General features: G+C 48.2%; 1 protein-coding gene across 1 annotated transcript in view; it reads right to left on the reverse strand.

Moving 5' to 3' along the window:
• Positions 1-1,695: 1,695 nt before the first annotated feature.
• LRRC38 (leucine rich repeat containing 38) overlaps positions 1,696-26,273 on the reverse strand; it is a 64,134-nt gene continuing 39,556 nt past the window's right edge. Inside the window, exon 5 of the mRNA XM_060118316.1 lies at positions 1,696-1,949. Within this exon, the coding sequence (XP_059974299.1) occupies positions 1,696-1,949 (254 nt within the window). The remainder of the gene's footprint in view (positions 1,950-26,273) is intronic.

Here is a 26,273-nt window from a genome sequence, read left to right on the forward strand (position 1 = left end):
TCCTGCCCTCAAACTAGAACTTAACCATTGCCTCTCCTGGCTATCAGGCCTTTGGACTCAGACCAGAACTGCACCACCAGCATTCCTTGGGCCTCCAGCTAGCTGGCTGCAGACTGTGGGACTTCTCAGTTCCCACAACTGCCTGAGCCAATTCCTTATAATGCAGATAGATGGATAGACAGACAGAGCTCCTATTGATTCTGTTTCTCTAGAGAGCCCTGCCTAATACACCCATCCATCCACTCTTGACTGGTTCCTCCCACTTACTCTTGTCACAAGGCCTCAGTTATTTCCTTCGTGGCGCTTATCACTACCTGCAATTATAGTTTTGTTTACTTGTTTGTTTTATATTCCACCCATAAGATTATTGAGGCCCAAGCAAGCCAGGGCCCCACCTTCCTTCTGGAAGGTGTACCCACAATTCCTGGACCAGAGCACTTAGCAAGCACTCAGTAATTCTTTGTGGAGGCAAAGATGCAAGAGAGCAATGAGGAAGAAACATAAGGAATATATTATGGGAAACAAAGGAAAGATGCTTCCCCAAATATCCCAGGAGCTTCTCACCAGCCCCTCGTCTAAGTGTCAGTCCCCAGCAAGGTCCGATGCTGCTGATACCCATCATCTTGCATCAATCTGCTGGGTGCATGGCATTGTTTCATACTGTCTCTGAACCAAAGTGCTGCAGTCCACATCCTGGAAAACACTGCCTGGCACAGCCTATGCTCCAAAGACTGTCACACACACCCTAAGGCCACTGATGGAGGTTTAACAGAAGCCAAGTCCCAGGTTTTTTTGTTTTTTGGGTTTTTTTTTTTTAACATGTTATTGGTCCGATATAACCTGCTTTTTGGAATCCTGGCCTCCAGGAAAGTTTATCACAAGTTCTGGAGATGACAAGTCTGGAACGGTGCCAGCACAGAGAATGAACAGGCGTTATTCAGTTGAGGAGGAGGTGGCGGGGCAAGATGGAAACAACTTGGCTGTGCTTCAGAGGGAAGAGTGACTCTCAGCAGAGGCCATCACAATTGTACAACAACGACTGTTCTTGCTTTACCAGTTGCTACCTCTTAGGATAAGGATCAGGGTTTGAATTCTGTCAACAAATGTTTTTCTGACCCGCTCACCAAAATATAACAACAAACACCCTTTGGCCAGGTCTTAGCCTTTGCCTCGGCGCCATTTTAGCCAGATGTGGGGTTGTTCTCTGCGTAACACCCTAAGGTGACCTAGGTCTATTCCAGAAGGGGCAAAAGTTCTGCTCCCATGGAGACGGACCTGAACTCCAATCCCCACTGTCTGAGCTGCCGCCTCTCAGGAGGAAGGAGAAGCTGCCTGGTCCTGCGGTCCAGGTCAGAGAAATGGACGGCACAAAGCCATCTTTGCAGGTGAGAGCCGCCAGTCTTCACATCCCCTGCGCTGTTTTCAGCTGTCACCTCTGAAACCTGACTCGGTCATCTTCTCCCCACACGCACCTCGAGCCGAGAGGCAGGCTCTCCTCGGGGAATCCTTCCTGGGCTCCTTCGCTCTGCGGATTCTAAACTCTGAGATCAGAGGTCTCAGCGGGTGCGCCCACGGGGCAAGGCTCAGAACAGGTGCTGCTCTGGTCACTGATGGTCAATTCTCCGTTTTCAGCACTTCCCTCAGGGGAGAGCCACCGGCTGGGGTTCTGGAGAGCGAGGAAGGGGTGCAGGTGGTTCAGTCGTCCTCATCCTCCTCTTCGTCCTCAGCGTCTTTGTTGGGGGCGCACCTCTGGAAGCACTGCACCACGGTGGCCAGAAAGAAGCTGGAGATGATGGCGGCGATGGACACAGCCACGCCGGAGAAGATGATGATGAACAGGTCTGTGAGCGAGAGGCTGAACTTGCACTCGCTGAAGCTGGCCTCCGACAGCTCTTGCAGGAATATCCTCCTGTTCTCCACGGGCAGGGAGCACTGGATTTCGTCAAGGCCTGTGAGAAAGGCAGGCAGAATGAGAGAGAGGCTTAGGCTGCAGCCCAGGATTGCCTACAAGTTAGCAAGGTGAGTGCTTACCAGGTGCAAAGCAGGCGTGTGCCCCCAAACACAAAAGGGGGAAAAAGTTGACTTCAATGCAATTTAAACGTTTGCAAAAAGCCTCAGGGGAATCACATGGAAGAAACTAGAATGTGCTGGTCTCCCTTACTTTAAGGTGTGGCACTCTTGATTTTGAATCACTCAAGGTGGTGACGGAAGGGAGCATAATCTTTTTAGGGTTTAGAAGCTCTGTAGACCGTAATCCAGATCTGGTAATACCCAGCGCCCTCGGGGCAGAGGGCGGGGCAAGGCTGTGGGATGCGGAGGGGCGGTGCCAACCAATGGCAGTACCCTCCGGTTTGTAAGGCAGCTTCCCAAGAAGAATGCCAGCCTCCTCTCCACTGCCACCCAGGAGAAACTGAACAGAGGATCAGTGCAGTGCTGTAGAAACTCCACTCACTACCCTAGAAGGGTTTTCCCTTGGCAGGAGTGGGGAAAATAAATATGTAGTTATGATGCTTGCATGAGCTCCTCTGTGCTTCAGAATCACCTGAAGACTATAGTGAATTCCAGATTCTAGGCTCCGCCCCCTGGAGAATCCAATTCAGCAGGCTGCACTGGGACCCGAGCCTCTACATTTTTAAAATCCAAGTGATTCTGATGCTGCTGGGCCACGAGGCACACGTGAGAAACATTATCTTTTAGCCAGTGAGAGAGACTGACGGGTTTGAGAGAAGTTCCTGGGACACCCACCCCTCTACAACCAGAAGAGCCCTTGTAAACTCTGTTTTATATATTGGGGTTCCCTTTAAGATCTCACTTGAGGGCCTCCCTGGTGGCGCAGTGGTTGAGAGTCCGCCTGCCGATGCAGGGGATACGGGTTCGTGCCCCGATCTGGGAGGATCCCATATGCCGCGGAGCGGCTGGGCCCGTGAGCCATGGCCGCTGGGCCTGCGCATCCGGAGCCTGTGCTCCGCAACGGGAGAGGCCACGACAGTGAGAGGCCCGCGTACCGAAAAAAAAAAAAAAAAAAAAAAAAAGATCTCACTTGAAAAGTGTTTGGCTAATTTAAAAAGAAGTTTCAAATCCACAGGTCAAAAAAAAAAACGTTACATCTGGGTATGTGCTGAGACAGTGCTTCATAGCAACAGCATTAAATGCAATCTAGAGCTTATCATGGGCCAGGCACTGTTCTAAGCACTTCACACATAATAAATTGTTTAATCCGCACAACACCGTGAGATAGGTCCTGCCATCATCCCCATTTTACAGATGAGGAAGCAGGCTCAGAGAGGTAAAGTAATTTGTCCAAAGTGGCACAGCTAGTAAGTGGCCTAGCTTGGACTCTAACTCAAACAATTTTCCTCCAGAGACCTGGCCTGCAGCCACTGTGCCTCCAAAAGGAACAGAAAGCAGGTGTGGGGCTGGAGAGGAAAGCCAGGAAGAGAGGGGCCAGGGGCACAGGAAGCCAATGCTGTCTTCCCATGGCTGCCACCAAGAGGAGTGGTGGTGACAGCAGTTGTCGGTCACCTGGGGGTGAGGGACATGTTCCTAGTGTAATGGATTTATGGCATGTTAGAGATACCGCTGTATGACTGCTCCTTTATCAGTTAGCTGTTCCTCTCGGGATACCCCATCTGCCATCAAGTGAAATGGGAGGGCAGCTACGAGAATTGCAGGCTGGTGAATTTAACCTCTTCTACTTACTCGTAGGAGCCTAAAGCTGAGGCTTGCCTGGGACAAAGGACCATCTGTAGATAGGGTGTCAGCTAAGGTCTAAAGGGTGAGATGGAAGCAGTTATGGAAGAACAGTCCAGGTAGAGAAGAAGGAAGCTGGCAAAGGACTCGGAGTTCGGGGAACCATGCAGCTGGGGCATCAGAGTGAGCCAAGGGGAATTCAGCATGAGTTGGGGTAGGAGAGATGGGAATGTGCTGAGATGAAGCCCCTGAGAACCAGGGTCTTCAAATAAATACTATGAAGAAAGGCCCACCTCCACCCCCAATCCTGTTATGGACTGGATTTTATCTCCCCTCACCCCAAATTCATATGTTGAAGCCCTAACCTCCAATGTGACTATATTTGGACATAGGGTTTCTAGGGAGGTAATTAAGGTTAAATGGGGTCTTAAGGGTGGGGTCCTGATCAATAGGACTGGTGTCTTTATAAGAAGAGGAAGAGGGCTTCCCTGGTGGCGCAGTGGTTGAGAGTCCGCCTGCCGATGCAGGGAACACGGGTTCGTGCCCCAGTCCAGGAAGATCCCACATGCCGTGGAGCAGCTGGGCCCGTGAGCCATGGCCGCTGAGCCTGCGCGTCCGGAGCCTGTGCTCCGCAATGGGATAGGCCACAACAGTGAGAGGCCCATGTAACGCAAAAAAAAAAAAAAAAAAAAAACAAAGAAGAGGAAGAGATAACAGAGAGCTCTCTCTTTCTCTCTGTGTGCACAGAGGAAAGGCCATGTGAAGAAACAGCGAGAAGGTGGCCATCTGCAAGCCAGGAAAAAAGGCCTCAGCAGAAACCAAGCCTGCACACACCTTGATCTTGGACTTCTAGCCTCTGGAACTGTGATAAAATAAATTTCTGTTGTTTAAGCCACCCAATCTGTGGTATTTTGTTATGGCATCCCTTGTAGACTAAAAACAATCCTCACTGGACAAGAACAAAAGATACAGACTTTGTTAGTATTAAGCTCTAAAGACTGTTCGTTATCAAGCATAATCTGCACATCCTGATGGATATACAATATGAACTACATACAAAGTCAAGTTACTGTCATAATTTCACAAACTTCGAATATAAGAAAATGCAAGATATTAAAGTGCATAAAAAGGTCAGACCTGTTTTTGATCTGGAAGAGGAGAGAAAAATAAATAGTACCTAATATTCATATTGCACTTACTACATGCAAACACTGTTCTAAGTTCTATATGCATATTAACTCTTAATTCTCACAACAACTATTCTTACACCCATTTCATGAATGAGAAAACTGAAGCATAGAGAATTTACACACCTTGCCTTCAGCAACACAGCTTCACAGGGATGTGAGGACACCGTTTTGACAAGCTCACCTGCCTGCAGTTTCTGTTTATCTTTGGCGTCCTTTCAGTTCTCAGGAAACCTTCAATTATTCTCTTTTTCAGTGCTTCCTGGTTTCAGAAAGCTGCCTTCAACCCATAGCCAGCATAATCTGAAAGTCAGAATGATTCCTCACACCTCACTAATTAGCTGGTTTCTGTTCTGCAAAGAGCAGCCTTGCTAATTGCACAGCAATCCTGCCACCACCCTTTGGGTCTTTATTGTGTATCTTTCCTTCTAGCTCAGAAAACAGAAGGTGGAGGAAGAATGACTGAGCTTCCTCCTTCCTTCTGTCCTGACCCATCTTTTATGCAGTCTATAGCCACCCCACTGATGCTCTTCTCCCCATGGGAACTGTTGCTTAGCAACCATACTCACGTTTCCTCCTCTTCCTGAATGGATGCCTACCTTAGATATCCAAGGAATTAGCTGGACCAAAGCTCTGCAGCTTTCTCCAGTTTACACTTGACTACGTTTTTGACTATTTCTTTTCTTAAGCCAAACTTTTGTTTACTTCTGAGCATTTTAAATGCATTTGAACAGAACAGGAGAGATTTATGAAGAGTTATTGTGGGGTTCCCTTGCAGACATGACTTTTTCAATGGAAAAGCAGGAAAATCAACTGACCTGTCTCTTCTTAACATCCACCCCACCCCTCCCCGTCAGCCAAAGATGTTACAAAAATAAAAAAGATGGACACCGATGGACACCATTGGACTATGTGAAGCTCAGGCAGTTTCTAAAACGAAGATAATATTTGCCATTTTCAAACCCGTAACAGGTCATTATTACCGAGAGAAAAGGTCTAGAAGTCAGTTTTTCAATGAGCTGTATTAACTAGCAAACATCACCCCAACAAAACAACACAAGCCCACAGAGCCTGCCATTGAAATCCAACCTTTGCTGGCCACGACTCCTGAAGTCGATTCTGATTTCTACGGTGCTCTTTGTGCCTTGAGATTACCCCTGGCATTTTTACAAAGTGACACTTTTAGAAACTGTCATCTCACATTTCTCTGTGGTTAGAGGAAACAGGCTTGCTTGAAAAACACCACACACAAGCCCATCAGGAGTGGGAGGCTCTGGACCCATGCTCAATGGAGCCATCACAAGATACACTGACTTAATGGATTTTCGTAGCTCACAAAGGGCAGAGAAATGAGTCAGCAGGACCCAGCAGAGGGCGGCAGGGCACCGCTGCCAGCTGCTCTAAGGACACAGTCAAGGCCGACGGCAGAACTCAGGAGTTGGAGTAATCTGACTTTGGGGTCCCCTCTTCTCTCCTGCAGGAGCTACTCTAGACCAGGGTTTCTCAACCTCGGCACTACCAACATTCGGGCCTGGATAATTCTTTGAGGTAGGAGGCTGTCCTATATACCGCAGGATGTTTATCATTATCCCTGTCCTCTACCCACGAGATGCCAGTAGCATCCCCACCCAGTGTGACAATCAATAATGTCTACAGACAGTGCCACATGTCCCCAGGAGGAGGTCGGGGAACGAGACAGAATTCCCTGGTTGAGAACCGCTGCTTTAGACTGAAATGCTCAGCTAAGTAGGTAAGCTTCTAAGGCAGGGCTGCTCTTGGCTACTAGGCAGACATTTAGTTGTTAAATGGCTTTTAAATTCATGCATTAAGCAAAATGGGTAAGGCTTAATGTTAGATACCAAAAAAAGAAAAGAAAAGAAAGGAGAGAGAGAAAGAAAGGACAAAAGAAAGAAGGCAGGAAGGTGGTGGGGAGTGAGGGAGGGAGCAAAAGAGGGAGGAGGAAAAAAGAGGAAGACGCAGTCCTGGCCTCACGGAACTTAGGTCTAATAGGGGCAGCAGGACACAAGCGTAAATAGTGACATTTTAGGAGCGAGAGTGAGAAGTCACACAAGAGGTCCAGTGAAAGCCGGAGAGAAGTTGCGAGGAGAGGGCGGGGTAGGGGTCTCTGGGGGGAGGCCCGGAGGGACAGAGGGAGGATGGGTGGTCGTGAGCACGTGGAGGGGAGCAGGGGAGGCCATGTGATGTCCCTACTTGATTTGGAATGTTCTCCCTCCTTTTCTGAGCCCACCTCCTCAGCTGTCTGAGTTAAGAATAGTGAACAAGATCCAGTATTTATAGGGAACTTCATGTGTGCCAGGCCCTGCTCTTAGGGCTTTATACACATTAGCTCACTGAATCCTCAGGCCAACCCAAAGAGGAGCCTCTAGTCATCCCCACTTTACAGATGTTCAAACTGAGACACAGAGAAGTCAAGTGACTTGTCCAAGGCCACACCGCCAGGAAACAGACAGAGCCTAGACTGACGCCAGCCACTATGCGGTCCCACCCACTTTCCCGGGCAGGGAGACCTAAGGCTGCACCAGCCCCACCCACTGCCTCAGAACAAGTTCCCTCCTCCAGGCAGCGACTTTGTTTTTTTTTTTTTTTATGGTGTAGAGCATTCCTTTCTTTCCTTTTTTTTTTTTAAACATCTTTATTGGAGTATAATTGCTTTACAATGGTGTGTTAGTTTCTGCTTTATAACAAAGTGAATCAGCTATACGTATACATATATTCCCATATCTCCTCCCCCTTGCATTTCCCTCCCACCCTCCCTATCCCACCCCTCTAGGTGGTCACAAAGCACCGAGCTGATCTCCCTGTGCTATGTGGCTGCTTCCCACTAGCTATCTATTTTATGTTTGGTAATGTATATATGTCCATGCAACTCTCTCACTTTGTCACAGCTTACCCTTCCTCCTCCCCATATCCTCAAGTCCATTCTCAAGTAGGTCTGCGTCTTTATTCCTGTCCTGCCCCTAGGCTCTTCATGGCCATTTTTTTTTGAGATTCCATACATATGTGTTAGCATATGGTATTTGTCTTTCTCTTTCTGACTTACTTCACTCTGTATGACAGACTCTAGGTCCATCCACCTCACTACAAATAACTCAATTTCATTTCTTCTTATGGCTGAGTAATATTCCACTGTATATATGTGCGACATCTTCTTTATCCATTCATCTGTCGATGGACACTTAGGTTGCTTCCATGTCCAGGCTATTGTAAATAGAGCTGCAATGAACATCATGCATGACTCTTGTTGTATTATGGTTTTCTCAGGGTATATGCCCAGTAGTGGGATTGCTGGGTCATATGGTAGTTCTATTTGTAGTTTTTTAAGGAACCTCCATACTGTTCTCCATAGTGGCTGTATCAGTTTACATTCCCACCAACAGTGCAAGGGGTTCCCTTTTCTCCACAACCTCTCCAGCATTTATTGTTTGTAGATTTTTTCATTTTGGCCATTGTGACTGGTGTGAGGTGATACCTCACTGTAGTTTTGACTTGCATTTCTCTAATGATTAGGGATGTTCAGCAACCTTTCATGTGTTTGTAGTCAATCTGTATATCTTCTTTGGAGAAATGCCTATTTAGGTCTTCTGCCCATTTTTGAATTGGGTTGTTTGTTTTTTAGATATTGAGCTGCATGAGCTGCTTTTAAGTTTTGGAGATTAATCCTTTGTCAGTTGCTTCATTTGCAAATATTTTCTCCCATTCTGAGGGTTGTCTTTTCATCTTGTTTATGGTTTCCTTGGCTGTGCAAAAGCTTTTAAGTTTCTTTAGGTCCCATTTGTTTATTTTTGTTTTCATTTCCATTTCTCTAGCAGGTGAGTCAAAAAGGATCTTGCTGTGATTTATGTCATAGAGTGTTCTGCCTATGTTCTCCTCTAAGAGTTTTATAGTGTCTGGACTTATATTTAGGTCTTTAATCCATTTTGAGTTTACTTTTGTGTATGGTGGTAGGGAGTGTTCTAATTTCATTCTTTTACATGTAGCTGTCCAGTTTTCCCAGCACCACTTATTGAAGAGGCTGTCTTTTCTCCATTGTATATTCTTGCCTCCTTTATCAAAATAAGGTGACCATATGCGCATGGGTTTACCTCTGAGCTTTCTATCCTATTCCATTGATCTATATTCCTGTTTCTGTGCCAGTACCATACTGCCTTGATTACTGTAGCTTTGTAGTATATTCTGAAGTCCAGGAGCCTGATTCTTCCAGCTCCATTTTTCTTTCTCAAGATTGCTTTGGCTATTTGGGATCTTTTGTGTTTCCATACAAATTATGCAATTTTTGGTTCTAGTTCTGTGAAAAATGCCATGGGTAGTTTGATAGGGATTGCACTGAATCTGTAGATTGCTTTGGGTAGTATAGTCATTTTCACAATGTTGATTGTTCCAATCCAAGAACATGGTATATCTCTCCATCTGTTGCTTTCATCTTTAATTTCTTTCATCAGTGTCTTATAGTTTTCTGCATACAGGTTTTTGTCTCCTTAGGTAGGTTTATTCCTAGGTATTTTATTCTTTTTGTGCAATGGTCTTTTAAAGAGATGTTCTGGAACTCTCCAGCAACCCTCCTAGTCCCCAGGCCCTGACCTGGCATAGCCTGGAAAGGTCAAGGTGCTGGCATAGCCTCTCCCTGGTCAGGAGAAGTGCTCCGTGGATACTGTGAAGTGCAGATGTGGAGGGAAACCATCCTGTGAGTGTTCGAACAGACCCCCGGGGGGCCCTGGCTCTACCTCCTGATATCCTATGACCCTGGCTGAGGCCCTGTCTCCCCATGCACTGCCTTGTGATAATGCTGTGAGCATGTAATGAGCGGATATCTGAAAAGCTCTTACCAGGTTGCCTGGCCACCATTCAAGCTTGAAAAAGCCACTGTTAGTATCATTCAGATTTTCAAGTTTTCAAATTGTGCCCAGGCCTGACTCCAGGTATCTGATGAGGGTGCCTTTTTTAGTCAGGGTTCCCCAAAGAAACAGAACCAATAGGATGAGTATACATGGAGATACTTATTATAAGGAATTGGCTCATGAAACTATGGAGCTGACAAGTCCCAAGATCTGCAGTCAGGAAGCTGGAGACCCAGGAAAGCTGGTGGTATAGTTACAGTATGAATGCCCACTGGCTCAGGACCCAGGGAGGGCCAGTGTTACAGTTCTATCCGAAGGCAAGAAGTAACTGATGTCCCAGCCCTAGGCAGTCATGCAGGAGGGGTCCCCCCCTACTCGAAGGAGGGTCAGCCTTTTTGTTCTAATCAGGCCTTTAACTGATTGGATGAGGTCCACCCACATTAGGAAGGGTCATCTGCTTTACTCAGTCTACTGATTCAAGTGTTAATTCCATCCCCAAACACCCTCACAGACACACCCAGAATAATGTCTGACCAAATATCAGGGCACCCACGACCCAGTCAAGTTGACACATAAAATCAACCATCACTGTGCTCTTTATACTTTCAGCAGCAGAAGGAGAGATGCTTCTCTAATTACATTAGGATGAGGCAGAAATTTAAATGAAACTCTCCTTTCCTCTACTTGCTCAAGACATCTGAGATAGGGAGGTGGAACTCGTTAAGGATTCGCAATGCCAGAAAGATCTGCATGTCCAGAGTCATCCTGACTACAGAGCCGGTGGAGGCTCCTTCTCTGCTCTTCCTCCGTCTCCTCCCTCCTCCTCCTCCCTTCCCTTTCCTTCTCTGTCTTATTCTTTGTATTTTTAAAATTTTGGTAAAATATGCATAACATAATGGTTATCATTTTAACTATTTTTAAGTGTATAAATTCATTGGCATGAAGTACATATACCATGATGTACGACCATCACCACTATTTATTTCCAAAACTTTGTCATCCCCCAAACTCTGTACCCATTAAACAGTAACTCCCCTTGCCTCATTCCCAGCCCCTGGTGACCACTCCCTACCTTTCTGTCTCCATTAATTGCCTACTCATATAAGTGGAATCATACGATATTTGTCATTTTGTGACTGGCTTATTTAACCTAGCATAATGTCTGCGATGTCCAGCCATGTTGTAGCATGTATCAGAAGTTCCTTCTTTTTTTTTTTTTTTTTTTTTTTTGTGGTACGTGGGCCTCTCACTGTTGTGGCCTCTCCCGTTGCGGAGCACAGGCTCCAGACGCACAGGCTCAGCGGCCGTGGCACACGGGCCCAGCCGCTCCAAGGCATGTGGGATCTTCCCGGACCAGGGCACGAACCCGTGCCCCCTGCATCAGCAGGTGGACTCTCAACCACTGCGCCACCAGGGAAGCCCCAGAAGTTCCTTCTTTTTTAAGGCTGAATAATATTCCATTGTATGGTGACACCACATTTTGTTTATCCATTCATTACTAATGGGCACTTGGGTTGTCTCCACCTTTTGGCTATTGTAAATAATGCTGCTTATAAACCTTGGCATACAATAGACTTGTTGAAGTCTCTGCTTTCATTCTTTTAGGTACATAACTGAGAAGTGGAATTGAGGGATCATATTGTAATTCTACATTTAATTTTTTGATGAACCACCATAGTGATTTCCGCTATGGCTACACAGTTTATACTCCCATAAACAGTGCACAAGGGGGGTCTTCCCTGGTGGTGCAGTGAATGAGACTCTGCACTCCCAATTCAGGGGGCCCGGGTTCGATCCCTGGTCAGGGAACTAGATCCCACATGCATGCCGCAACTAAGAGTTTGCATGTCACAACTAAGGAGCCTGTGTGCCGCAACTAAGGAGCTGGTGAGCTGCATCTAAGGAGCCCACGAGCCGCAGTTAAGGAGCCCACCTGCCGCAACTAAGGAGCCCATGTGCTGAAACTAAGGAGTTGGTGAGCATCAACTAAGGAGCCCTGGAGCCAAAACTAAGGACCCCGCCTGCTGCAACTAAGGAGCCCACGTGCTGCAACTAAGGAGCTGGTGAGCCGCAACTAAGGAGCCGTGGAGCTGCAACTAGGGAGCCTGCCTGCCACAACTAAGACCCGGCACAACCAAATAAAAATAAATAAATAAATAAATAAATATTAAGAGAAAACAAAAACAGTTCACAAGGGTTCCAATTTCTCTATATCCTTGCCCACACGTGTTATTTTACATTTTAAAAAATGGCCATCCTAATGGAAGTGAAGTAGTATTTATTTGCTTGGTGGTTTTGATCTGCATTTCTCTACTGACTAGTGATATCCAGCATCCTTTCATGTGTTTAGTGGCCTGCTCCTTCTTTTTAAATGAAGGCCATAGTCTCCTAAACAGCCTGCATGGGGCATTTCATCAAGGATTAGCAGCCATGTTGCAAGAGGTTGGTCCCAGGTAAGTCAAACCTGGGTAGAAAACAGGGCTGAGAAACCCTGGGGGAGACCCAGAGGCAAATGGGGCAGATTTCTGAAAAGGAAGACTAGGCATATCTCCCAATCCAGTATCATTCACCTACTACTTCCTGCGCCTTCATCCATGCCCTAAACTGGGAAGAATGTGTGTGCAGGGTGTGGGTAGCCTTTATTGAGCACCTGTTATGTTCTGATGCAGTGCACACCCCTTAACACACGTCATTTATAGTTGACCTCCATCTGGGAGGTGAGCAGCATTATCCTCAATTCATAGCTGAGGAAGCGGGTCTCAGAACTCTTTGGCAATTCACGTACTGTTAAATAGGGAAGCCCGAATTCAAACTATCCTCTCACTTTGTTTTACTCCAAAGCCTGTGTTTTTCCCGTCACTCTATGTTGTCTGTAATGCTGAAGAAAGTGACATCCTCAGCCTCAGGAAGTTTATAATCTGACAGAGGAGCCCAAACTAAAATACATCAGGCAATGGGGAAGGAAGACAATATGTGATTGAGAATTGACTTTGGGCTTTACAAATTCAGAGAATGAAGAGCCAAGTGTGTGGAAGGTCTGGTAATACTCATCCATATTTATGGAATGAACACATACCTTTGAGTTCAGGGGATTACTGGGGAGGAATAAGAAAGGCATCGCAGGCAAGAGGCCCGGGTGGAATCTGGAAGTGTGGGTGAGAATGACATTAGAGGCGCCCTCCTGGGCTAGAATAGCACCCCCCAAATACAATATCTCCCCAAATGGCTACCACTGGCTGATGTCCAGTGGCCGCGTGTGGAGTCGATGGAGCATCATTGCCAGGATCTGAGAATCTGGATTAAGGGATTAAAGGATGGCAACCCTGAGCCAGGCTCAGATTGCAAAAGTTTTTTTTTTTTTTTTTTTTGTCAAAGCAACAATAGTGGTCTTTTATCTTAAGAATCTAAAAAAACATTCAAATCAGCAGATAAGGCAATGTTGTCACATGGAGACAACTGTCAGGCTGCCCTAATGAGACAGGACACATGCTGTGAGCCTGCTCACTCATTCATGTCACCTGCTGGCCCCTGTGCAGGCATGTGAGTTTGTAACCCCCTGGGGCAGTGGGTTTCTGCCTGTCCTGCATCCCAGAGGCAGCCAGGGACTGCAAGGCATGGGCATAAGTTTAGGGTAAGACCATCCGCCTGTGACTAAGATCTCTCGGAAGCCTAGAGTCTTCAGCTATGATCCTCAGGCTTTTGACTTTTACATAATGGTAAAAATTTTTTTAATAATAAGAAATAGAGGAGACTGACACAGGGCTGCAGCTGATAATTCTTCTCAGGACATTAAACACACACACGCCATCATCATTTTATAAAAGCGAGAACATTGGTACACCATTAAAGTTAAGAAAGGCAGGATAACAGCAAATCAGTTAATACATTGGCCTTAAAAAACACTCCCCACAGTGCCCTCATTCCTCTCATTTTGCCTGGAAAAAAATGACCACTGATAAAGGGCCACATTTGGGAAGCATCATCATATTCCGTACTTTCTATCCCACCTGGAACAAGAGCCCGGGGACGGTTTCCTTATTCTACAAGACCAGAGATACAGCTGCAAACTACAGCCCCAGGCCCAAATGACCCTTCCTTCCCTCTCCCATATGTATTTGTAAATAAAGTCTTACTGGAACACAGCCAGACCCCCTGGTTTACACATTATCTAAGGCTGCTTTCGAGCTACAATGGCAAGTTTGAGTGGTTGCAAGAGATTCTATGGCTCACGAGGCCTAAAATATTTACTATCCAGCCCTTCATAGAAAGTTTGCCAACTCCTGTTCAAAACTCAATCCAGGAAACACCTCCTCTGGGAAGCCTGCCCTGATTGCTTCCTGTGTTCCCCCTTCCCCTGAATCAGACCCTTCCGTTCTTGGCCCCCCACACCTCCTCCAAAAAAGTCAACTCCTCCATGGGGTGGCCTGTGTCTCTCACATCTGCAGACACAGCTGCCAGCTCAGGGCCTGGCACACAGCACACGAACATCAGGAAAACTGGGAAAATCTAAAACAGCTCAGAAATATCTGGGTGAGAAGGATCCTGGTGCATGGTTCCCAGCCGGGGTGCTGCAGGTGGGCTAGGGTTCCGTAAGCAAGGACTAGTTGTCAAAAGGCCAATCAGTCACTTGTTTGTGAGAAGGCCGCAGGGCTATTTACTCAAACATGCAATTTGGTAGACAAAATCTTTCAAACTCAGGGTCTGGAAACATTAATACAGTAAGTTCTTTAGTGGCAAAAATGTTGGGAGCTCTCAATTTTTGTGATTTCTCTGTCTTCTTCAGTGAAGTGCATCCAAGATGTGGAGACCTCTTCTTATTTATTACACATGATTTCTGAAATAATACTAGTAATAGCTGGTGGGTTCAATAGATAACTCAGTTCCCACCCTGAGTTTAGAACTGAATGGTTGAGAGACACAGGACTCAGAGGAAATAGGTGAGAACGTCAGTTTTGTTACTGATAAAACTGTAGGAGCCTATGCTGTCTTCCTCTGTCTACCCTACTGGCTGTCCCAATTCTCCCTTCAGCAGCCAGAATGAGTCTTTTACAGAAAAACTTATATCCCATCATTCTCCTGCTCAACACCTCCCACCACTGCCGCCACTAAGGCTCCTCATCTTTCCCAAAGTGAAATCCACGATCCCTACCACTGTTCCCGCAAACCCCTCACTCCACCTTGCTCGCCATTCCTCAGACACCCCATGCACAGGCCTACCTCAAGGCCTTTGCACCTGTTCCCTCTGCCTGGCTCACTCCACTTTCTTAAGGTCTCTGCTCAGATGTCACTTTATCAGAGATGATGTCACTTTATCAGAGATGCTCTCCCCAGCCCCACGATCACTCCCCATCCCCTGTACCTGGCTTTATTTTTCTCTATGAGACCACCTGACATGGTATATGTGTATCTAGCTGTTTATTTCCTGCTTCCCTGCCCCTCTCCACTCAATTGTCAGCTCTGGGAGTTTGGGCTTTTGGTTTTGTTCCCTGCTGTATTCCTAGTACCTAGAACTTTCAAAGGTATTTTTGAATGATGTATGAATAAAGGCAGGATTGGAGAGTGTGGCTTAGCTGTGTGGCTACAGAGGGGTTTCTAGAGCACTCCCCAGACAGTCCATCCCACCTAATGGCTGATGGTGCTGGACAAGCACAGGTCCCTCCCTTGCAGGACAGAAGTCCTTTACCCTAAATTCATCGCCATATACCTTGCAGCTCGCTAGGAAGAGGAAGAAGCTGTATGTATTTCTCCCATGCTTTTCCCTCTTGGGAGGTGGAAACGTTCACCGCTTTTTTTTTTTTTTTTTTTTTTGCAGTACGCGGGCCTCTCACTGTTGTGGCCTCTCCCAATGTGGAGCACAGGCTCCAGACGCGCAGGTTCAGTGGCCATGGCTCACGGGCCCAGCCGCTCCGCGGCATGCGGGATCTTCCCGGACCGGGGCACGAACCTGTGTTCCCTGCGTTGGCAGGCGGACTCTCAGCCACTGCGCCACCAGGGAAGCCCATTCACCGCTCTTTGGACACAGGTGGAGCAGAACAAAGAAGCTCCACAAACAGTGAGGGCAAATCAGTTAACCCCCTGCAGCCTTACCACATGCTGGATAGTCTTCTAAGCATTGCACTGTCTACACTCCTCTTATCCATAAAACAAGCTCTGTGGCTAGTACTATAGTGACCCTGGTCAGCAGACAAAGAAACTGAATGCTACTTCTGTTACCTGCTTCTGGTTCTCTAGCTGAGAAATGATGGAGCCAGGATTTGGAGTCAGGCGGTCTGACTCCAGAGCCTACGCTGTTAGCCATTACCCTCCCCTATTGTCTTAAAAATGCTTGCACAAGTAATTGTGGGGATACTGAGACCCAGTGAGTCATAGACTTAAGCCAAAGCTGCACAGGAAACTTGTAAACCCAGTTTGGAACCCACGTCACCTCCAGTGGTGGCCCAAGCCCAGAGTACTCCACAGGGAGAGGTCATTCTAAAGGATCTGGGTGTTGTCGTATTTCCTAGGACTGCAATAACAAATAATCACAAACCAGGTGGCTTAAGACAAATTCGTTCTCTTGTAGTTGCTGAGGCCGGAAGTCCAAAATTAAAGTGCCAGAGGGCCAGGCTCCCTCTGAGGGCTCGAGGGGAGGATCCTTCCTGGCCTCTTCCAGCTCCTGGTGGCTTGTGGCATTCCTTGGCTTATAGCAGCATCACTCCGATCTCTGCCTCTGTCTTCATGTGGCTTTCTGCTCTGTATCTCTTTCATATCTCTCTCTTTCTCTTACAAGGTCACCTGTCATTGGATTTAGGGCCCATCCTAAATCCAGGATGATCTCACCTCAGATCCTTAACTCAGTTATATGGACAGACTCTTTTTCCAAATGAGGTCACCTTCATAGGTTCCAGGCATTAGGGCTTGGACATATCCCTTTGAAGGATGCAATTCAACCCAGTCCAGGTGTCTTATGTGTAACAGTCATTTGTCATCCTTCAGCTTCTCACCTCCATCTCTCCTCATTTGGGGTCAGCTCCCAGATTTCATTTTGGGCAATCACCTCTCACCCCGTGGGTACGTCTAGTGCGACTTTCTTCAAATGCATGGCCCCTCACCAGAGTCTCTCTGTCCCAGTACACTGAATCTTGAGTGGACTGACCAAAAAGTATGGCCAGAGCCCGTTCAATCCAGCAGCCCCGCCCCAGAGAACTCCTCAACTGGTGTTTGCTTTCCTGACTCCCAGGCTGCCTCATTCTTTTCTGAGCCTGCTTCCCCAGCTTTCTCTTCAGTTCTGTGAATGGCCTGACATACCTGCAATGAGTCCTTTTCTTGCTTACATTAACCAGAGTTGGCTTCTGTTGTTTACAGTCAAGAGGCCCAATTAACCAATGGATTATCTGAAAACAGAGTCAGGTCAGCCCCTGTTCCACAGTCACACATCATCTCACTCTGCTCTGCTGTCCCACAAAACCACGTGTTTGGTGGTTCCAGGCTCTCGAGGAAGTGTAATTGATTCTGTGCAATCCATCTCCCCTCCTAGGGAGACAACTCAGCGAACAGGCACGACTGATGGGGAGCTGAGTTCTACCTGCTGTCTTGTTAGGGGTCTTTGTCCAGCACCGACTGACCTTCCACTAAAACAAAGTGGGCTCTGGCTCGTTTGGGTCCAGGCGTAATGTGGTTCACTGCTCCTTTGCTTCAGAACCACCTCTTTCTTTTCCACCAGGCACACTCCGAAGACATGGGCCGTTCCTTGTGCAGAGGGTGGCTTGGCTGCCTGCCTGCTGTCGCCCTTCCTGGTCCTCTCTCCTTGACTGATGACTTCTCCCCGGCAGCTGACACCTGAGCCAGAGAGGGCGAATTGCTGCCACTCTCCCGAAATAGATGGTGACACAGCAGAAGGCAGAGTAAGATTTATCTCTCGCCCATGCCAACAAACAGGGCTGCAGCCAGAGGCTCTCTTGGGGCCTTTCCCCTGATCTGGCCTCTTGGGAACTGCCTAATGACAGGCTCTCCTAAGCGCTTTTTGTCATTAAAAATATATTTCTGCTTTCCTAATTCCACTAATTATGCAAAGCCTCTGTATACATTGAAACAATAGAAGTAAACAAAAAGAAGCGGGATAAAAGAACTCACAAATGCATGTTTAACATACTGGCTTACACCTTGTTAGATTTTTTCTTCTGTGTGTGCACGTACATAAATCCCCAGAGTAGAAATACACTCCACCACTCTGGTGGATAACCATTCTGGGAACATCTTTCATTCCACCAATATAATTATCGAACATCATTTGTAATGGTTACAAGGTATTTTATTGTGCAGATGAGCCATGATTTACTTGCCCAATCACTGAATGTTTCCAGTTTTTTTCTTACTAGAAGCAAAGCTGCTATGAGTACCATGTACCCATTTTAAGTTATTTCCCCAAGACACATTCTGCCAAGTGGGAGGTTGTGTGAGAGCCCCTGAACTCACGCCCACAATGGATTTTGTCACTTTTTCATCTTTGCCCACCTGATAAGCCATAAAAGTGCACACTGGTGATTGAATTTGCATTTCTCTGATGATCAGGAGAGCTGACCATTGTATGGTGTGCTCACCACCCACTTGGAGTTGTTTTTCTGTAAAGTGCCTGCCCAAGACCTGTGCTAAGAGCTTCTCAAGCCTTACCAAGGTATGAGAAGGCCCTGATGACAAGACTCACTGGGGAGAGAGTCAGGCTGACCCCTCCACCCAGCTCACTGCTGGAGCTACAACTCCCAGGGAAGGGGTTTCCCTGTCCCACACCCGGGAGGAAGGACATCGTCCAGGACCACTGCTGTCGGTCCCATTGCTCTTGGCCAGAGTTCTCCACTGCCTCTTCCACTCTCCTCTTCTGCTCATTACAGTAAGAGGGCTCAGCCTGGGCTGGTGAAACACCCAGCCAGGCCCTCCCTGCCAGCCTTCCAGAACCCAAACCCAAAGGACCAGGAAAAAGCAGCAGCTTTGGTTCTTTTACACGCACAGCCAGACTTTCAGTCTCCTGGTTTCACAGCATCATACAAAGTTAGACTTGAAGGTGCTTTGGACAGCTAATACCCCTCCCCAACCTCTCTCCTTTACTTTACAGATGAGAGGCCCAGAGAAGTTTGGCAACTTGTCTAAGGTCACATGGAGTCTAGACAGAACCCAGGTCTCCTGACTCCCCGTTTAGTACTCTTTTGAGGCATCAGGTTCTTAGTTCACTACAAGCACCTGCAGTTGCATGTGCTGTGGCCCCTGCTGCAGCCACTTCGTGTTACACGGGAAGACTGCACGAGGGGGCATTGCAGATGGCAGGCAGGGCTCGCTCATGCTTCTGGGGAGCAGGATGCCGGGGAACACCAGCTCTCATGTTTCATAGTGCTGACCTTTGCTCCCTACCACCACTTTCATTAAGTATCACCACATAGGGGAAAATTCCCAGTTCTCCTCACTGTATCAGCCAGCAGATACTTCATCTGATTATGTAATCAGCTGATTTCTACTAGAGGAAGACGCATCTGCAGCATTGGGTCCTGCTTGGTCCTGGCTCCGCAGAGCATGTCCTGTAGAAAGGGCAGCACAGAAGAGTGGATCCTGCACCAGGGTTGAGACTTGTCTCTGCTGTCCTCCACTCCAGCCTGACTCCCACCCCGAACCTCAGGACACTGATATTAGTCACACACACAAGCATGGAAAACTGACTGACTCACAATGCGGTTCTCCCAGACTGTCCTCCCCCAGTAAGAAATGAGCAGAGATGATCCTGACAGCTTACACTTTTATTCTCTGGGAAGCTTGCAAGCATTGCCACTCACTGCCATCATCTTGACCACCACCACTGCTACATCCACCATCTCTGCCGTGATGCCCACCTTGGCCAAGTCCACCATTTCAAAAATGATGCCCACTCCCCCATGTCCTCCACCTCCACCCCGAGGACCACCTCCTCATGTCCACCATCTCTACCTCCCCCATGCCCCCATCTCCACCCTGATGCCCACCTCCCCACGTCCACCACGTCCACCCTGATGCCCACCTCCCCACGTCCACCATCTCCACCCTGATGTCCACCTCCGCACGTCCACCATCTCCACCCTGATGCCCACCCTGATGTCCACGTCCCCACGTCCGCCACGTCCACCCTGATGCCCACCTCCCCACGTCCACCACGTCCACCCTGATGTCCACCCTGATGCCCACCCTGATGCCCACCCTGATGTCCACCTCCCCACGTCCGCCACGTCCACCCTGATGCCCACCCTGATGCCCACCTCCCCACGTCCGCCATCTCCACCGTGATGCCCACCGTGATGCCCACCCTGATGCCCACCTCCCCACGTCCGCCATGCCCACCCTGATGCCCACCCTGATGCCCACCCTGATGCCCACCTCCCCACGTCCGCCATGCCCACCCTGATGCCCACCCTGATGCCCACCCTGATGCCCACCTCCCCACGTCCGCCATGCCCACCCTGATGCCCACCCTGATGCCCACCCTGATGCCCACCTCCAGCATTTCTACCACCATCACCACCAGTGCTGCCACCTCCATCATCCATTACAGACATTTGTTACAAGCTGGGCCCTGGGCTGAGGATACCAACCTGTGTCTAGTTATTATAACTGATGAACTGGTTAGAACCTTCCAACAAGGCCAGCATGAGGAAGTCTAAGACTGGCCTCGTGAGTCTGGTACCTCCCACGACTCATGGTGATTGATGCTCCATACTGCTCAGAGACACCCACTGGGCCTCCCTCCTGAGACCTGCCCCTCTGAGCACCCAGTGTCCCAAGTTAATCTCTGTCAGTGGGCTCACTGGCCAGCTGGAAGAAGCGGTCCTGGGGGTGAGGAGGGGTGTGTGTGTTAAGCGGGCCCCCTCAGATTTCACTGTGGAGATGACGTTCTATGGGGACGTAATATTTATTGAAACTCATCATTTGCCAGGAACTATGATAAGTACTTCACCGTTACCATGTCATTTAATCCTCTTTCTCCACAGCCCTTTTGAAGAGTGGTTCTCATCTGGGGGTGATTTTGCCCCTCAGTGGGCATTTGACGATGTCTGGAGATATTTTTGGTTCTCACACTAGGTGGGGTGCTACTGGCATCTACTGGGTAGAAGGAGGGATGTTACTAAACACCCAACAGTGCCAGGGTGACCCCCAAGGCAAAGAATTAGCCAGCCCGTAATGCCAATAATGCCGAGGCTGGGATGCCTGCTTTGGAGGTTTTTTTGTAGTCCCATTTTTCTAATTTAAATTTTGTGGTAAAATTTGCCGTCTTAACCATTTTTAAGTGTGCAGTTCTGTGGCATAAAGTACATTCACATTGCTGTGCAGTTATCACCACCATCTGTCTCTAGCACTCTTTTCATTCTGCAAAACTAAATCCCTGTTTCCATTAAACACGAATCCCCCATTCTTCCCTCCTCCCAGACCCTGGCCACCACAGTTCTGTGTCTATGAATTTGCCTCTTCCAAGGTGCCTCAGATAAGTGGGACCATACAGTATTTGTCCTTTTATGACTGGCCCCTTCCACTTAGCATCATGTTCTCAGGTTCATCCATGTTGTAGTGTGTGTCAGAATTTCCTTCCTTTTAAGGCTGAATAATCTTCTGTTGTATGGACGGACCACATTTTGTTTATCATTCATCCATCGATGGACACTAGTGTTGCTCTCACCTTTTGGCTATTGTGAATAATGCTGCTACGAACATGGGTGCAAATGTGGGGTAGGTTTTAGATGCAGAGACCGGGGCTCTAAGAAGCTGTGTGACTTACCTGAAGTCATACGACTCGTCTGTGAGGGTCTGGACTTTAGGGCAGGTCTGGCTCTCACCACAGCCCATCCTCTCTCCACGACACCACGGTGCCCTCAGTCTTGATCAGGCTCACTCACATATGGGTCATTGGTTGGACTTCACTTGCCTGCCTCTCTCTGGAGTGACCTGGTGGCTGTCCCATCTGTGCTGCTCATGACAACCACTCCAGAACGTCTTCCCACGAGGGCTGGCACTTCCCTCTCAACCCATAAAGCTCTCTTATGCCCCGGATGGCTCCGAAACAATTTACCAACACAGAAATTCTGATTTTTCTGGGAAGTCAGGAACCAGGCTGTTTTGGGTTTTTTTTAGATTTATGCTTCCTCTGGCAGCGGGGACGAGGGGAGCCCCAGGATCTCGGTGGCAGACACCTTCACCCTGAAGTTTTCAGCAGGTCCTGGCACTGTGGCAACTGCTGTCACTGGGGCCAGAGTTGTGGGCTGTTGGGAAGTGACTTCAGGGTATGGCATTTGGCGGGGGGGTGGTCGTTAGAAACAACCTGTGCAGGTGGAGAGGATGCACCGTTATCTGACCCTCTCCTTTCACAGGTGGAGAAGCCGGCCTGGGGAAGTGAAGTTACTTCCCCGTGGTGACAGAAAAATGTCCCCCAAATGACCACGTCCTAATCCCTGGAATCTGAGAAAATGTTACCTTTGAAGATATGATTAAGTTCAGGGTATGGATTGTCCAGGTGGGTCCCATGTAGTCACAAGGGTCCTTATAAGAGGGAGGAAGGTCAGAGTCAGAGAGGAGATGTGAGGATGGACACAGAGATCAGAATAATTCGGGGCCATGTGCGGAGCCCAACAGCTGGCCGGCCCTCCTCACAGAGTGTCACAGTCAGTGTCCTTGTAGTTCGTAACCATGGGTCCATCTTCGGAGGCCAAAACAAGTTGTTCACATTCAGTGACAGCTCCTCAGACACCAGGAGACGGGGCTACGTCCTTCCACGTCTGTCCTTAGTTAAACATCCATTTTCCTACGTCAGTATGCTCTTATTCTCCAAATACAAAGAGTCTCTGGCAATTTCCAACAGACAGGAAGCCCAGGGAACTGCTTACAAGCTGCAGTTTGATGAGGCCTGGGGGCTCCGACCTTCCCTCCAGGCCTCCCCGCATCTGAAATTCTACACAGACTGTGCCTCCATAGTGAGCAGAGGTCCCTTCCTTCTGCCTTTACTGTATTTATTCCTGGTTAGCCCTCAAGTCACTACCACTTTGCTGAGAATTAGTTTACCAAACTGTTTTCTCTAAGCAAGGGGGATGGTTCTGGAGGCCACCTCCTCTCTGCTCTTCTCTCCTTTACCTTGTGTTAGCATCCATCACTGAGTCATTCATTCAGTCAACAACTACATATCGAGCACCTAATATAGGCCAGCTCTGGGGTAAAAATAGTGAAAAAATCATTTGTGACTACAATTTAGTGAGGGGAACCAGACAGACCACGAGTAAATCAGTAATATGTATTATGCAGCAGAGGGTGACAGGTGTTATGGAGAAAGAGAAGCAAAGTGGGGAGGGAAGGAGAGCTCGAAGCGGTGGGTCGCAGGATTCAGTGGGGCTGGGAGGAAAGGCTTGGTGAGAAAATGGTACTTGAGCAAGCGGCTAAAAGGAATGAGGGAGAAAGTCATGTCGACATCAGGAAAGGGTGCTCCAGGTGGAGGGAGCAGCAAGTACAAAGGCCCTGAGGTTGAGATATGCCTGGTGTGTTTGGGGAACAATAAGGGGTCTGGGTGCCTGGATCAGAGTGAATGAAAGGGGAGGAGTAGGAAATTAGGCCAGAAAGAAAGGAGGAGGCCAGATCATGGGGGTGGGGGGCTGCTTATAAGCCCCTGGAAGAACCTTGGCTTCTAATCTCAGTGACATGGGAGTTACTAAAGAGTTCTGAGCAGAGGAAGGACGTGACTTGATATCTTTCTGGCAAGCAGGGAGGGGTCATTGTTCCAGATAAAGCTCTCAGAAGAGCAGATAGTAGGAGTTGAACTTGCTTTCAACAGGTGTTTAGTCTACTCTGTTTTCCACTAATATGTTCAAGTCAGCTTTGACTTCCTCCAAGTCAAGGTTCTGTGTTGGCAAGACTCACTAAGTTTGGTTCTGCACCTAAAGCAGGAGCTGAGGACCTGAGAGGGTGGGCTTGCAGATAAAGGACCTGGTTCTGACATGATATTTAAGAAGTCATGCAATGGTTGGTGACAAAGACTCTGGCTCATCCCTCCCTCTATCACTTCTTGGCTAGTGACCTTGGCCAAGTTACATTAACCTGTCTGTGCCTTGGAGTTCTCACCTGTAAAATAGGGTGCGCCTGGCACTGACCTCTTTGGAAGACACTCATAGACTTAGAGCTACACTGTCCACTACAGTAGCCACCAGCCACATGTTGAGAACTTTATCACGGCCAGTCTGGACTTAGATGTGCTGTAAGTATAAAACACACCCAGATTTTGAAGACTTTCTATGAAACAAAGAATGGAAAAATATCTCATGAATGAGTTTTCTATTGATAAGTTGAAAGAATAACATTTTGGATACACTGGGTTAAATAAAATACTGAAATTCATTTCACCTACTCGTTTGATTTATTTAAATGTGACTACTAGCAAATTTAAAATTCTAGACGTGCGTTGAATTCTATTTCTACTGGGTGGAGCTGCCCTAGAGTGCTTAGTTCAGTGCCTGGAACATCGTAGATGCGCAATAAATGGAGCCAATGGGAGCAGCCTGCTCAGGGCAGGAAGCAGGGACAACCCTCAGCCACATAAACAAGAGCCCGATTTGTTCCTTTAGAACCTTGTTTTCCCACATGCAAAGGAAGTGAAGCAATTGGTTCTTGACATCATAAAATCCAAGGGCTGGATGCCATTTGGGAGGCTACCGAATCCATCCCCCTGCCTCTGGCAGAGAGGGTGGTTATCATTATCCCCTGCAGTATCTTCTCAGGGCTGCCGTAACACAGCACCACAGACTGGGGGCTTTACAACGGAAATGTTTTGTCTCATAGTTCTGAAGTCTAGAGGTCTGAGATCAAGGTGTGGGCAGGGCTGCTTCCTTCTGAGTGCTGCGAGAGAGAGGCTGCTTCCTCTCTCCTAGCATCTGGTGGTTTGTTGGCAATTTTTGGCGTTCCTTGGCTTGTAGAGGCATCACTGAGCTCAACCTTCACCTTCATCTGGTGTTTTTTTCTGTGTCCACCTGTGTTCAAACCTCCTCTTTTTTATTTTTTAAATTTTCTTTCTTTATTTTTTCTTTTGCGGTACACGGGCCTTTCACTGTTGTGGCCTCTCCCGCCGCGGAGCACGGGCTCCGGACGCGCAGGCTCAGCGGCCATGGCTCACGGGCCCAGCTGCTCCGGCATGTGGGATGTTCCCGGACCGGGGCACGAACCCGTGTCCCCTGCATCGGCAGGCGGACTCTCAACCACTGCGCCACCAGGGAAGCCCCTCCTCTTTTTTATAAGGACACCAGTCGTACTGGATTAGGGCCCACCCTAATGACCTCATCCTACTCAATTATATGTGCAATGACCCTTGTAGTAATCATGATTTTTACATTCTATATTTTATTTAGCTTTGGCATCTTGGGGCCTTGCCACCGGGGATGGACTGTCCCTCCCGGGGTTGGCCAGTTCCTAGAGACAGTAAACCCTCACCAGTGAACACACGCTTGATATGCAAAGCTACCAACCCAAGTCCATACCCCACCCACCTCCTTTTATCAGGTTCTTGCAGTCCGAGGCACTACCTACCTGCCCTAAGTCACCACAGGGCCAGGTACTAGACAGCTAAGGGTCACCCTTTTAGCCAGAGCCTCCTGAAATTATCCAAACTAGCCAACCCTTAACCTGCCTCCTCTGCTTACCCTGCCTTGCCCATTCCTTCCTGCAAAAGCCACAATAAAGACTCTCACCGGTTTTTCCTTTCATTCCTTCTGTCTCCTGAGCATCCCTAGTGCTTCCCCGTGTGGCCCTGCATGGCTTCCACTCTTCCTGTTTCTAGAGATCTGTGAGTATAAAACTTCATCCTTCAGGACAGTTACTCTGCATGCCCCCATTTTCTTCTAAAGCTCTTTTACATCAGTATTTCCCTGATCTTCCAATAAACCTCGGGGTAACAGATGAGGGAACCACAGCCCAGACGAGTCAGGTGACCTGCCCAGGTCAAGGAGGTGGCAGGAGGTCCAGGGTGTCCTGACTGTCAGCTCTAAGCTCTCAGCCCCTCAACGGGACCACGTGACGTCTTCATGTCTGATGCAGACGATCATTTATGTTGGTTATGGTTAAAAAGAGACATCATCTCGTTGGTGTCTTGGGCAAAAGCAATGCCATTCTTTCTAATAATGTGAGGGGAGGGCCTTTTCTTCACATGAAAAGGGAGAAGAGAGGAACATACTTTGGCACCTACTGATTTGAAAGAGAGCTACTGGGGTGATGGGGCCTATATGCCAAGGGAACCCACCCAGGAAACCTGTGCTGGGAGCTGGGGGCGAGCGGCTTCCAGACCCTCTCATCCCACGACCCGGAGGAGGCTGGCTGGGGAGGGCACGGAGCAAGCCAAAGTCAGAGATAGAAGAGGCCTTTGAGGTCATCTAGCCCCAGGGTCTAAAGCGGGTGGCTGGGGAAAGGAATGCAGCCACCACCGCCAGCGCGGTGCCCTCAGTTGTTTCTCATGTGCATGTGGTTCTCCTCCTGCCCCACCCTCTCTGATGACTCCCACCTACAGCCCCCAGGGGCATCTGGGGTCACC

Source organism: Mesoplodon densirostris, chromosome 2 (assembly GCF_025265405.1).
Source record: "Mesoplodon densirostris isolate mMesDen1 chromosome 2, mMesDen1 primary haplotype, whole genome shotgun sequence".
In the NCBI taxonomy this organism is placed as follows: Eukaryota; Metazoa; Chordata; class Mammalia; order Artiodactyla; family Ziphiidae; genus Mesoplodon; species Mesoplodon densirostris.